The sequence below is a fragment of the Buceros rhinoceros genome, unplaced genomic scaffold (assembly GCF_000710305.1).
Source record: "Buceros rhinoceros silvestris isolate BGI_N320 unplaced genomic scaffold, ASM71030v1 scaffold340, whole genome shotgun sequence".
NCBI lineage: Eukaryota > Metazoa > Chordata > Aves > Bucerotiformes > Bucerotidae > Buceros > Buceros rhinoceros.
This window is the reverse complement of record NW_010391170.1, coordinates 33,991-48,993: the sequence shown is the minus strand read 5'-3', so window position 1 is coordinate 48,993 and position 15,003 is coordinate 33,991. Positions and strand designations below refer to the sequence as shown.

The 15,003-nt window shown below is 43.0% G+C and overlaps 1 protein-coding gene across 1 annotated transcript in view; it reads right to left on the bottom strand.

Moving 5' to 3' along the window:
- Positions 1-15,003, bottom strand: part of RFWD2 (ring finger and WD repeat domain 2, E3 ubiquitin protein ligase) — a gene marked incomplete at its 3' end in the record, with an annotated part of 90,516 nt that overhangs the window by 46,179 nt on the left and 29,334 nt on the right. The window contains exon 11 of the mRNA XM_010140357.1: positions 13,053-13,188. Coding sequence (XP_010138659.1) covers positions 13,053-13,188 — 136 coding nt within the window. The remainder of the gene's footprint in view (positions 1-13,052; positions 13,189-15,003) is intronic.

Sequence of the window (15,003 nt, the reverse complement as noted above, 5' to 3'; positions counted from 1 at the left end):
CCCCCCCCCTCCCCTCCCCCCGCCCAAGATCTACCCTCCTCTGATCACTTTTCATACAAACAGGACAAAAGCCCCATTGAGGCCTGTCTTGTTCAGCTCATCTTATTCTGTGGAAGAATTCTACAATCGAAAGCTTCTCTAGCAATACAGTGAATTTACTTGTGCCACGATCTTAATTGAACCACTGTCTCAGCTCCTGCTCACTGCCCTGTGGATTCAGGTAAAGCGCAACTAAACTGATGGCAGCGATTCATCTGCTTGGATTCAATTTATAGCCTCAGCCTTCCGCTGAAGAAAAAAACCATAACATATTACAACAGCTGGTAAAAAGCCAAGTTATTAGAGCAGAATAGAACCTCTCTCACTTGGGCTGGGTTTGCTGCTCTAGCATCAATTCATTTTTTTTGTTTTCTAAATACATGCTGCAGACATAATAAATGAATATTTCAATACGCCTATAAAAGTTAACACATCATTTAAAAAAATTAATAAAAAGCATCAACCAATGAAATTGATTGTCAGAGCCGTGACCTTCAAACAGCATCAAAGACGCTGCAGGAAGAAAACAGATGCAGGACTAAACACCACCTGTAGAGACATTCGTGGGCTGCAAGAGAGGCAGGGAAACCCAAACCAGCAAGCCCAACGCATGCTCGAGTCTTGGCCTCCATCACCTCTGTGCAATCTGGTACCACAAGTGTTCTCGCTTTCTGCAAGTCGGCTTTTGGTAAGTGATTTACAAGGGAAAAATATGAACAATTTCAGTAGGTAATCAAATGGATTATTTATCATATTGCTAATATTTGTAAAGCTCTGCTTCTCCATGGACTAATCAGGATTAGGACAAGCAGCTCACTTGCATAGCAACAGTTATGTTCATGCTTTTTCCTACAAGTCTTCTAAATATGTTCAGCATTAAGTAAGGCTTATTATTCACATTTTCCTAGCTCGACAGTATTCCTGTCACTTACTGCTCAAAGTCTTTGTGTCATTGCTTATACCCAAGCTTATCTTTATGAAAATTCACAAGAGTACTTGGTTTTGGTTTGTCAGAAGACACAACGGGACTGGCTGTGAGGAAGAACAACATTCTGGTTTGCAGGGGACGCATTTGAACACAGTGAATTAGCCATTAGCACAGTGTTAACATGGCACAGAGTAAGAGGAAATACTTTATCCTTTCTGTCCAAAAGGCCATCGAGTCAAGGGATAAACCAGCTAGACACAGCAGCCACTTCACCTGTGGTGACAGGCAGAGCCACCAGCTAGCCAAGGCAACACGTACAATGTGCACGCAATGGCTACTAACGTCCTGCTAAAATCAGAGCAATGTCTTCTGGTAACGGTGTTTTAAGGAGAACAAACGCGGGACTGACAATGACTATTCTGACCATCTCAGAGGGCAGATGGAGCACCAACTGTCTCCATCTGCTCCAAATCTACCTCAGTCCTAGCGTGAAGCAGCCTCCTTGAGAGATGGGAGACCAGTTCAGACAACACGTTCGGTTTTTTTAAGGAAGCACTGGAGGTCAGCTGTATTTTACATCATCTCATTGTCCAGCGAAGTTCCCTGTTGGACTAGCAGTGCTCCTCAAAGACAGGCACATTAGAAACAATTAGCCCCCTCTTTTTTTTTTTTTAAGCCTGCTTTTAAACGCCACGTTTCTGACAAACAAAGACTAGCTAAGTTTTTATAAGGAATCTTCCGGGGACATAAAAACTGGATATTTGAAAAAGATTTACAAATGTGCAACAGAAATTACTTATAAAAGTAAAATTGAAAGGAACTGATTGTTCTGTTCTAGGGAAAATGGGAGAGAGAAGTCTCCTGTTCCCAAATCACAGTTTTTTTCATAAGAAGTTAATGATCAGTGTTCTATGGAAATATCATTAAGAGCTGCCAGAAAGTAAACGCATTCTCAAGGGTTCTGGTTGCTCTGCTGCTTATCTTTACCCTCAATCTGTGAGATTATAGATCAATTTCTTTATTTAAAGCTAAAACCTATGACCTTGGAGAGCGCTCACAGCTAACAAATGGAATTACAAAATAAATTGCTTCTGAAACACGTCTGGAAGCTTGGCTTGGTGTTGAGGGCAGATCAGTGAGGAAACAGGAGAGCACGAGTATTTATTTACCAGCTCTGCCATTCTTGCTACATTTTTATCCTGATGGTGCGTGCAGTTGTTCTCCACATCCCAAGAGGATGCTTACAGATGGACAACTAAACTGATTAAAGGCATGGAGCAGCTGCCTTTCCATAAAGGCTATGAACAAGGCAACTGCAAGACCAGCATTCAACAAGTCACTCCACACTAGAATGAGAAGGCACTCACCAGAAGATTGATTCGGGACAGATGAGGATTTCCCTTTCTAGTCACACTTTAAAAGCCACACACAGAGAGCCCAAGTACTTACTCCTGCAAGACGTGATTGTGGCAGAGTGAACTATGACGTCGGTAATCCATGAACTACTGGTCTAACTGTGTTTGCCTTTAGCTGCACCACTCGTTACAATTAAAGGTCTGCAGCCAACTGCTCCTCTCCCCTTCCCAGACACACGCTCTGCAACTGCTGTTGTAACCACAGATGTCTCAGCTGTGACTTGGTAACAAAATCTGTGACCGCACAAGTTGCCGTTTCCACACAGAAGATGACCCAGTCCCTCTCACAGGACTATATATTCTCCTCTCTGCATATACCAATCCTTTTCAATTCTACTTCTGCCTAACGCAGTGCTGTTGCTTTTTCTTCAGCTCTAACCCCAGCTCCTCTCTTGCTGTGGCCCCGTATTTAATTGCAATGTAATTGGATGTATTGCTTTCAGATTTGGGGGACTTCACTGGTGGGAGAAAGGAGAGACAACGGGAATTTTGCTCTTCATTCACATTTTCTGAAATTCTTTCTCACTTTGTGCTTCCACTCCCTGGCCTTACAGGGATATTGTGGCACTTCTAACAGTCCCAAGTCCCACCATCTTCTAACCTGGTTGCCTATTTCCAATGTCCATATAATATATGTATGTTGCGGTTTTGTCTTTTAATAAAGCTACAGCTGCATTAGTTGCTTCTTACTCCAGAGCAAAAATAGCATGATCCCAGACAGGTTATTGCAATCTCTACTCAGGAAGGAGCACTTCAAGAAAAAACCCTTCCATTCTCTTGACTGCTACATGGACAAATTAAATGTATAAATGAGAGTCCCCTAAATACATTCTATCAGGGAATGAACACCTTCATGTCTAGGAATCACGTTAATTTGGGTTACCTGTGACCCTCCAGACCACCAGAAAACGGCACAATTTGTCTTTTCATCAAGGTAAAGTTGTCTTGGCTACAATAATAGTGGCCTCTCAATAGCTCAGATTCAAATCTAATGAAAACCATGGGACAGAGAACCTCAAGTTATTTCTGTTTGATCCCATTCCTTGGGAGCTGTTTGGGATATTCCAGCTCCAGCAGTGCCAGCTGCTGTTGAACGATTCTTGGGCCCTCTCCCCTGCTTCAAACATCTGATGGGAAAAAACCACCCCCTTAGCAAACCTCTATTTGAAGCATAAAAAGACAACACTAGAAAATCACCTCTGTGTGTTGATTATCTTTAGTTTGCCCCAGGCTGGGAAACAGCCAGGGAAGGGTGCTGTAACAGCTCACCGAAGGCTGCACTGCACAGAAGGACAGTCCTCAGCCCCAGGCTCCCTTGGGAAGACATTACTGCACCAGTCATGCTGCAGTCACGCTTTCAGCTTCTTTCTCGCAGCCGCAGTAGCCTGCAGTTATATTTTGCTCCGTTTGAAGGAAGGCATAAAAAGGTACCATGTTGAAAAAGGAACATCATTAGACCTAGTTCCAGGCCTACTTCATGCTTACAAAAATCCTTTTATGTGTAATGAAATGCCGCCAGTTCTAACAGACACCACTTAGCAATACTCACATTCCATGAAGAGCTTGTTTAAAGGAGAATATTAAATCTGAATCAAGGGGCTTTGGTGGGCTTAGTTCCATCTGACAGCTCTAAAACCAAAACCAATAGAGCTCATGCATCATCACCACTAGACATTGCTTTTTCAGACTCAATGAGAGAATATACTGCACTACAAGAGATTAACTACGCTTCCTGCAATAGCTCCACTTCCAGAACGAGGATCCCCTCTACTTTGGCAGGGGTGGCGGTGGGGGGAGTGGGGTATGGAGTTTTGGGAGGGAGCAAGGATGACAATGGGGAAGTGACCCTGAACCTAATCTCCTCCAAAAACATCCCACAATCTCCCAGGAAGCCACAGCAGACTTTTAGCCTTGCCTGTAAGACTATAGCTAGAGACATGCTGCTCGACTGCATAAGGTTTTTTTCATATGCTTATTCAGGGGAACCTGGTTTAATTAGCACTAATGATGAGAAAACCTATAGGGAACTAACTGAATTTTGCAAGGAACCGAACATAAAGCGTATTGATGAAAAGCCACTTTAGTGCTAGGCAATGCTCTTCTGCATGCTGAAGAGAAGATGACGACAGGCCGAGGGTTTATATGCCAGATACACAGAAGCACAATGAGCCAAAGCCATCGCAAACAACTACCGTGCAAGTTAATGAGGATTAGATTCAGTTTTTCCACAAACACCGTTTTAAATGAGCTGAGTTAACTGAAAATGCCAACTGTTAAATGCAGAATGTTTCTTACGACACGAATTAAAATTCAAGCCAAATTATCAGTCTGCCTGCTGTAATATTTCAGGTAACCTGTATTTGAAAATCAGGATCTGCCATTTCTCCCACCTAGGCTGACACAGAGAGGAGGTTACGAACAGCTCTGACAGTAGCAGGAGCACAACGGCAGTGTTACAAAATACTAAGGTGGAAGAGGTTTTAAGTCTCCAGACACACTGAGCTGGCGCCTTTCCCCATTCAAGCTTGGGAAACACCATAAAGGGAGGCGGCAGCCTCTGCCCAAGCTGTATGAGGAGCAGGTTTGAGGGAGGAAATCCTGCTTGCTCCACGACAGGGTTCTCCACACAGCAGTACTGTCTTGTCAGGATTATGTCATTAAGTAGGAAGGAGCTCAATCACTTGTGATGGATCCTGAAATACCTTCTAAATACAAGGCCATTCTAAACATGACCTCCATCAATACTGGGACTGCAAACAACCCAGCTGGCCCATAGGCTCCAGTTCATGATTCCTCCATGTCTCAGCTGCATCAGCTCGACACTTTTCTATCTCCAGCTGACCATGTTGCCAGGGGTCTCATTTCCCAGAACAAATCACCGCCCAGCCCAGCGCTCCAGTGAGCATCTTGCTGTATTATTAACTCAAGCCTCCAAATTCTCCCAACACTGCTGTCAGCTCCTCTGGCAGACCCTGCAGCAGAGCATCAGCAGGGACAGCTGGAGACAACAAACTCTTTAGACATTGCAGCTCAATCCAACAGGCGTCATGAGTCAGGGCACCAGCCTTCGTACGTGTCAAGTCTGTACACTGCAGAGGAGCTGTCTCAAGGAGCTGAAGAACAGGCCAGGCCAATTAACTCTGATGGTCCTCTTGCCTGGTGATGATGGAACAAGGTTAAAACACCATTTGAAGCATTTTTCATCCAATTCCCAAATCTGTTTCAGGAAATTGTTTTGATGCCATTTTGAATCTTTTTTTGATCAGTATTTTGTGCACTATCCTTAAACTATTCTTCAGAAAAAAACAAAAGTACTTATGAATACTCTCAATCTCACACAGTCTCGTATAGAGACACTCGATCTGACTTACTCCTTCACTTGCACAAATGCAGAATCACAGGAGCATTTTGGTTGGAAGAGATGTTTAAGATCACTGAGTCCAACTGTTCCCCCTGCACTGTCAGGGTCCCTAAACCATGTCCCTCAGCAGCACATCTACATGTCTTTTAAAGACTTCCAGGGATGGGGACTCCACCACCTGCCTGGGCAGCCTAGGCCAGGGCTTGACAACCCTCTCAGTAAAGAAATTGTCCTCAGGACTAAACTAAACTTCCCCTTGAGGTCGTCTCCTCTTGTTCTGTCACTCGTTCCTTGGGAGAAGAGACCAATCCCCATTTTGCTACAACCTCCTTTCAGGAAGTTGTCAAGAGTGATGACTTATTTTTGAGGCTAAACAACCCCAGTTCCCTCAGCCACTTCTCATCACACATGTGCTCCAGATCCTTCACCAGCTCCATTGCCCTTCTCTGGACACACTCCAGCACTACAAGTTCCTCTTGTAGTGAGGACACGCATGTTCTTACATGATTATATAAGTATCACTTCATCATTTGTGCAGCATATAAATCCCAAACATCTTTCTTTGAGTCTGTATTTATTAATATGGACAATATTAATAATAATTAGCTCAAGCCTCTTCTCCAGAGTTAGCTGCTTGTATGGGTTTTTCTCAGAACTGTTTAAGCCCACACCATCTTTCCACACCTTAGCACACCACCTCAATATAGTTGGTTTTTTTCAACTACCTACCATTTAACAGACTAACTCCTCTATAGCAAGAAAGGAATGAATAAAAGAGAACAAAAGAAATTCAAAGGCATGCTAATGCTTTTCAGATAACGACCTCCTCACAAATTCCAGCATTTCCAACAAACATGGCTAGAGAATTAAAGGAACGCTCCAATAAAGTATGGAAATTCATGTTCTATTAATAATAGGCTTGTTTCTTCAAGCAGACACAAAAATTCATGGTACCAACACTCAGCGTTGAAAGAAAGCTATAAAACTGGGGGAGAATTAAGGGGAATCTGTCTCTGCCTTGGAATTCTGCATAGAAGATGCTGTGAAACCGCAGCTTTCATGGCTTGCGGTTTCTGAGGCCAAGACAGGGCACTACCACCTGCCTGACCACACAGCCATCATCACCTGAACGTGCGGAGGAACAAAGGGCAGCTACCTGCAGCCTCACAGAACGGATTTTTGTCCCAAGCAGTCCCGAAAGGGTGGATGCTGTGATGCAATGCAACATCCACATGGTAACATCCTCCCGTCCCAAACATTCATCTGTCAGGGGACATTCCTAACACTACGGCATTTTAAGTTCCTGCACTTTTCTGAAGCTTCTTTTCAGAAAAGCTCAGTCTTATTTGATTAAATACAATCTTGTTTAATTTAACCTCTGTTTGTAAGCAGGGGATCCCAAAGTTCGTAGGAAGTGAATTTCACTTAGCACTAAATGTGGCAAAGCCAAGTAAGGACATTGCTTCTCCTTAAAACCTAAAGCCAGAGGCGCTCAGCAGAAAATAAGAGACGGAACTTCAAGGGTCTAAAGAGCTGATCATGTTACCTTTATCAAAAGAGTACTGTCCCCAAGACCTGGAGGTGTCCAGTCCAATATCCTGCTCAGAGCAGAGGCAGTTCATTGGTCAGGTTACTCGGGGCTTTCTCTAGCCCGTTCTTGAATTCCTCTGAGGATGGAGCTCTTTGGGAAGCCTGCTTGCACGCTGCACTGCCCCACGCTGCGGCTAGTGACACAATGTTTGCCAAGATATGGAAACTGCTTACATAAACTGCACAAAGTTTCTTCAAGATATAAGAAAAAACATGAAGAGCAAGAAGAATTTTAATGCATTTGGTTTAAAAGCCAATTCCCAAATTCATCAGGATTGTTCAATACCTTTTAACAGCCCTTTTATAAAAATTCACAAAGTATAATTTAAACTAAAAAAACCCTCATCTAATTATCTGCAGATAGAGACAGGTTTGAAGTACTAAGAATTTAATGGGAAAAAGATCCCCTACTACCGAGTAGTCTGAAATCAGTAGGGAAAAGAGAAAAAAAAAAAAGAGAGGTCCCACTGGTAGCCATGCAGCTTCCATTCATTAACTTCCCAGTTTCAAGTTATTTAAGTTCTAACCCTAAAAGTGAAATCTTATAGTGACAGAACAACAGATTACTCTCTCCGCAGTGTCACCACAGTCACCAGAAAGTTTACTTTTCAGGTCAAGACTGCAGATACGAGCAGACATGCCCTCTTCTGGTTTCAGAGTTCCTTTCGGTACTAGCAGCCTGTCCTGAGGACACAGAGGGCTACGTGACAGAGCTGAGAACGTCTCTAAACTCTCAATCCAGCCAACTGAACTGACACCTGCATAACCCTTCTGCTGGGTTTGAGTCACATCTAGCTTCTGCTCAAGGGATCCAAACCACAGTTAGGTACCAGGAAATGCATCAGATCTGCACAACTGAAAAACTAGGAGCAAACTCTGTACTTGACTAAGCTCTAATTAAACAAAATCTTATTTCAGCCCCAGACAATCTCTGGTCTACAGGGCAAAACCTCAGCTGAAGTACAGTAAGAGAACCACGTGAGCAGCACAAACTTCGGATAGGTTCGGGGGATTATAATTCAGGTTTCCTTGGCCACTCTGCAGTTTGAGTCTTTGTGCAAGCATTTCTCTCTTCATCCCAGTTGCGGGAACAGTCCAAATAAGACAGATCCATCCGCAGTTTTGAGCTGCCACTTGTAAATGAGAGTCCATTTAAAAATGATCAATTTAACAGACTGCAAGAAAAATTCAGCGCTCTTCATTTCTCATCTTCAAGGAGCAGCATCCACTGTACTCAAACAGAATCCTGTGAAGGATTCTGCCACTTATATCTCTTCCGTTTATCTCTACCACCAAGATAGACGCATTGCTGGTCACAAACTTAATAAAATGGCTCGTCTAATCCTAGCCAGTCCAGGGCATGAAAAAAAAAAAGCCACAGAAAAAAAGGGGCTTATTTTGATTGACGCAGAACTAAAAGGTACCTCGTTAATGTCTGCATCTGAGAATTTATATGCACAAGTAATTGTAGTCCAAAGTAAAAAGTGAACAAAAAAATAGGATTGTTCAATGAATAGATATAAAATACGCTCCTAAGGGATGATTTTTCTTTTAAGCTCACCTTCATAGAAAGGATTTCAGATTAATTTACTGAAAGGGTCAACACAAACAAAAATACAATCCTGAAGCTGACTTAACTGTACTGTTTGAATGCTCAGAGAAGCCTCTTCATATCTTGTTCATTACGTAAAGGCAATGGAATAATAACCAAGCAATACAAAAAAAAAAGAGAGAATAATGGATCCCAAAGGTAAGATCCAGTTTTTGGACAGTCTCAAGATTCAACAGATGAGTGAGGTTTTGGTAGCCAAAACCCAAGTTGTTTCTTTCCCTCCCTGTAAATCACTGCACCTTTAGATCAACATAGTCAGTCCTGGCTATTCAAACCCCTCCGGATGTCATTAAGACCTTTCAGTGAAACCCAGAAGAATCTGAGGTCTGAGCAGATGACAAAAACCTCACAGCATTTGCCCCCAAACTTCAGGGCCTCTGGGAGAGCCTGCTCATGTTTCCACCACACCGGGGAACCAGCGGGCAGGGAGAAGCAGCCTTCTGATAACCAGCTCCCAGTCAGACATCTTGCTGTAGCCTCTTTCCTGGATTTTTCTGGGTTTTTTTTTTTTTTTAGAAATGGAAGACTGCTGCATTATTCTCTGAAGGCCTCTGACAGTGCTAAAGCAATTTTCTACATAAATCATCGTAATGCTAACGCTGCAGTTTACAGACTCATCCTTAAAAAAAAAAAACCCTTTACTATTTACTGCCACAGCAAGCGGAGAGGGAAGTTAAGCTCTGACGACTGCTCTGTCTGGGGGCATAATAAATGGAAAATTTATTCCTTGGCCCAATTCTAACAAAACTTAATACACTTGTGAAAACCATGTAAATACTTTGTGCCTAAGAGAACTGAGTGTATAAAAACACCATTCAGCATATTGAGGGACGCATACGTTCACTTTGCTGAGAGCCCACCCGGTGCTAAAGCACAACCGAGTGACCTGCAGCTGCAACGTGCCGTCACTGAACAGCCCTTCTCTGTTAATCTTTTTTTATAGAAGCAAATAAGGAGAAAAAAAAAAGGACCGAGGGTTGTAAATTTTGCTTATGAGTGTGTGTTTCTAAGCAAGGTAAGGAGGCTCTCCCTCGCTAGGCTTCCGATCACACTGCACGTACCTCTCCAACAGAGACCGTAAGCCCGTGATGGAAAAGGCACAGCTTTGGTCCCAGCCCTGCATAGGGCCCACGGCACAACCAGCGTGACCAGCTGCCACCGCACGGACACTGCCCGGTTGCCACCGAGCCACTGGGCCGGCCAGGCTCTCCACAGGTCCCTCAGCTGGGCTGGGCAGACCTGGAAGCAGAGAGCAGAGCTCTGACTTGTCTCTCCATCCCAAAAGGCAACTATGGCTTTTCTAACTATTTCATCAGAATTTTTATGGTAACATGACATACACAGTTGTGTTTATGGTATTTTATTTAGTCCTCAAGAAGTCCAGACAATATGCCTGTGGCAAGGTGCTCAGGGGAGTGCTGATGCTGCTCGGTTTTAGGGGTTTTTCAGCCTGTTTATATATAGTCTTTAATTATACTTTTCATTCTTCTGCCACAAGCCTAGTTTTATGTCCCTTCTAAATAAACATCAAGGTTCTGGAGGTAAGGAACATATTTCCTTTGCAAACAAAGCCAATACATCTTAAAAAATCTTTCTTTAATACAGCAGATCTTTTGAGTCCAGTGTGTGAACTTCATGTACGGTTACAGCAATGCAAACCAAATACTCTTGATTCTGTACATCATGCAGTTTATTGTTTAAAAAACAAACCAAATTAAGTCCAAGGAAGTTTAACTTCTAGTCAATACTACTTTTATTCTTAAGTATACTTAATATCCCTTTAAAATACATTCTAAAAAAAAATTGGGGGATTCCTTACTTATTAACCTTATATTTGCTTTGTGTTTAAATGTAACAGCTAAGCAGCAAGACTTTCTTTTAAGACTTTTTGTCATTTCATCAGTGTTTCCTATTGCATTGCCTGGAACACCTCTAGAAATCAGTGCAGTGAACAAAACCAATAAAACTCTTCTCAGCACTTAGAAAAGGAAAATAATAAGCTTTTAAAGTGCCCCAATAATTAATTTAGCCCATCTGTGGGAACCTAAAAGCTGCTCTTTTATTATCTGAAGTTGCCATCACCAAGACACGCACCTCATTTAGCTTCACAGACTTTCTCTGAACTCGGGTCTATTAATTTGGATGAAGAACAATGGTGGAGACAGAAGTGTGTTGGCCACATACCACATGTAAACCCTTGATTAACAAGTTCAAACTTTAAAGGAACTGTTTGGATAGCCAGAAGCTACCAAGAGTTACAGCAGCAGCTCACTCGACAGTTCTGCTTTACTGAAGCACTTAAGGACATGTTTGGATGTGAACAGTCTCACTCAGCCCACAAACTAAATCCCCAAAGATTTCTTAAATGCTTCAATAAATAAAAAGCATGAGCAGGGGAGAACGCCGAGTTGAAAGCTGAGTTCTTTTTCGGTTAAATGCATTTCACTGCCCGCTCTAGCACTGGCTTGGAGGGAGGCCCCACAGTATCTTCACTTTAACAACAGTTACACACTTTTCAAACATATATTTCACCCAAGAATTATAATGCCTTCAAAACAGGAGCGAGATTTAGTGCCCTTCCAGCATTTTCTAACCAAATACCACAAAAACGCTGCTTGTGCAGAATGTCAAGGAGAAGAAAGGGCAAAGGAGCAGAATCCAATCCATGCTGAAGTTGGTAGCTGAGGAAGTTTGTCTATGTTGCAGTGAGATTCCCATCTGCATTTCATTGCAGCTAGTGTGAACCCAATCAGAGCAGGTTAAACATACGTCAGATCAGTGATTATTGTATCCTGACCTCTGTGGCTAAGGCAGACATTATACATTCTGGCTACGTCTGCAGTAGTTAAGGAATCCATGCCGTGGTAAAAAAATACTTATTCTACGCTACACGTGCTTCCATTTCCTCACGTAGGGCAAATTTCCTGAGGCCCTTCAACAAACATTCTAGCTGTTCTGTCACTTCTAAATGGCCCCTCCATGAGGCCTTAGATCAAGACTCAGAAAACCCAAGTTCAATTCATCATGTCATTGTAACGTCTCTTTCAAGAGATGTTCAAGTGTGGCCGCTTTGGATCTCCTGCTCCCCGTGTATGAGGCAGAGATATTACTACTTCTCCCCCCCAAAAGGTTGCTGTGAACAAACACATTTAATTTGTGAAACATGCCTGAGAGAAGTTAATGGGTCCTGCATATATGCCACGCAGAAAAGATTTCCCAGTGAACATGTTGCATCACTTTTTCCATCACAAACAAGCTACCACCGACTAATGAAATCCCCCAGGGTGTGCTTCCACAGCTGCTGGAACCAGTTCAAGGTCAGGACTGTTGGCAGATCCCAGCCTCTCCCTATCCCATGTGCTCTCTTAAGCCTGATCCCTAGGGGAGCCGGTTCATGGAGCTAAACTAGAAGAAACTAATTCTCTTGAAAGACAGTCAATAGCATTTCACCAGTTAAGTGTCCAAACCAGTCCACGGGAGGCTCAGATGAGCTCCAGCAGCAGTGCACAGGACATGACCACCTCGCTGTTGTTGGCAAGAATGGAGATGTCAAGTTGGCTGTACCACAGCCCCCTCAGGAGTGTTGAGCACCATAAACAGAGCTTCCAATGCTCGAGAGTTCAAGCAGTCACAGTTAAAAACAACTCGGCTTTTTAACATCACCCATTACAACTGGGTCTAACAACAGCATTTAAAACCACTGCAGATTTTCAAAACTACCAACACCAAGCAAGATGGATGATTAAGATGCTAGAACTGCATCACTTGCAATGCAACTACACCAACACGAAGACAAGTGAGCCTGTAACAGGCTTCGTGCTTTATCACAACTGCTGCAGATATTCACTGGCACCTCAAATGTTCTGCACGCGATCCTGATCGACACCAACAGGAATAAAGAGTACTGCTGTGGTACTCCAGTGCCTTTGCAGATCAGCGATGGTCATGTTTGCAAGACTTTTTGAGGAGTGATATAAAGCCACATAAAACAGATATATAAAAGTGATATATAAAACAGACAGTAGCTTGTTTAACCCAGGTTATCCACTCAGCCCTGGCAGCCTAGGTGGGCAGGAGATGCGCTGGCAGAGCTGCAGGATGTCTTACCTGGACACTATGCTGGAGCCATTGTAGAGGTCACTAGCGTAGGACAGCGTTGCCAGGGGTCGGACAGAATTGTAGCGTGTGAACTTGGATAAACACTCCTGAAACTCATCCAGCTGGCTTGTGGTTCTGCTGTCGTCTAGGGAGAGGCAGCAGCATTGAGAAGACAGAAACAGAGGAAGAAGATAAGCAAAACTCAACAGCAAAAGAAATCAAGATGTACGTCTTAACATGACACTATCGCTTGTTTTTTGGGGAGGACTTAGTCAAAACCAGGTTCCCTCTCACCTCTAGCATGCTCTGAAGGCAGCAGGGTTTTTTCAGAGCACAAATTAAGTCTTTCCACTGCCATGCTGGGTAAACCTACTGTGCTGAGTGCCTAGAGATCACAAATACAGCTTTCCTGGTAAGCAAATTTATTTTATTCAAATTCAGAGCCCATGGGCCATAAAGATTATTATCAGAAAACCTTTAAGCGTAACAAAACGCACTCTGAAGAACATGTCTAGTTTTCTGTGGGGGTGACAGCATATTCCTTCCTGTATACTTTTGTTACAATATGCCTGCATTTGGTGTCAATTACATTCAAAACACTTCTAGTAAAAAAAAAAAAAGTTGTTTGTCGTGTTACTCCAAAAACAGAACCAAGGGAGAGTTGTTTTGGGGCTGGAGAAGGCAGGCAAGCATGAAACCAGAAGACACCCTGTACTGTAAGTTTTGTGAAATTTATGACCTTCAGCAGGCAAGATGAAATTGAACCAGCTTGAATAATGATGATAAATATTCTGTGGGAAATGGAAGAGTTTACTACAACAAGAGTTAAAACCAAATGGCCGTATAGCTAGTTGAAAGTCATTCCCTGACTCCTCAGAAGTCCTGACTTTTCCTGGTATAAACAGAAGTTTATTTAAACCATTCTAAAATGCAGCATTTCCTAAAAAAGGAATACAGTGATGCTGCATGGGCAAGTCAGGGCTCCATCATGCATCTGCAGGCAGACATTAGGTAGAGCCTTCAGGCTTTGTAATACCCTGCAGAATCTGCGGCAGTTGTTTTCCTCCTCTAACGCTCCCACCTTCGCTCTGCCTTTTCTGCACCAGTGCAATGACAGCTCTCACAGCGCAAACACACAGCACCGCGGCTTACAGGTACTGCACACGTCGTCTCCTGTTAAACCACAGTGTCCACTGCAGCAGCAGAGACACCATTCACACAACTTGCTCGCACAGCCAGGATCAAACTCCGCCCTCCAGTTCAGTTATCCTTATCAGCTGCATAAGGAAGTGACAAAGCTCCTCTTATTAGAAAGCTTTGGAAATACTGAGGTGAAAACAGGAAAAGGTTGAGCTATATAAAAGCAAAATACAGCTGTGATTTCTTGTGGAAAAACACAGAGCGAATAATCACTTTGTACACACTGGTAAATCCTTGCCACCGGAAATTATTATCTTGCTCCTCGCTTGTAAAGCATTTTGAAGTGTTCCTTATGTGTGTGTTTTTTTTTTTTTTAAATGTTTGATGGTATAAAGGAACAGTGAGAGCTAGTAATTAGCATGTTTAAGGGTACTAGCCTAAACAATACCCATGCTAGATGGATCAAAAGGGGCAAACTGACCAAAGCACTGCTCCAAATTGAAATCAGCAGCACCTGACTGCCACAGGAAACAGCTCAAGAAGCAGCAGGTAAACATCAGTCAGTGTATTTCAGAGACTGTCTCCTCCTTCAACACTATGACAGGAACAAATAGCTGCTACGCTTCCCTTTCCCTCATTTAGAGATTGAGCGCACAACCCACCTACAATTTATTGTGTCTGTGCCTGGAAAACTGAGTGTTATTTCTCAAGATGTTTTCCCCATCAAACTGCAAGGCCATTTCATAATTACAGTTATATCTCTAGTACCTGCCAGAAAGTCACAGGAAGTTCTTGCAAAAAGCTTTAAATCCACATGAAA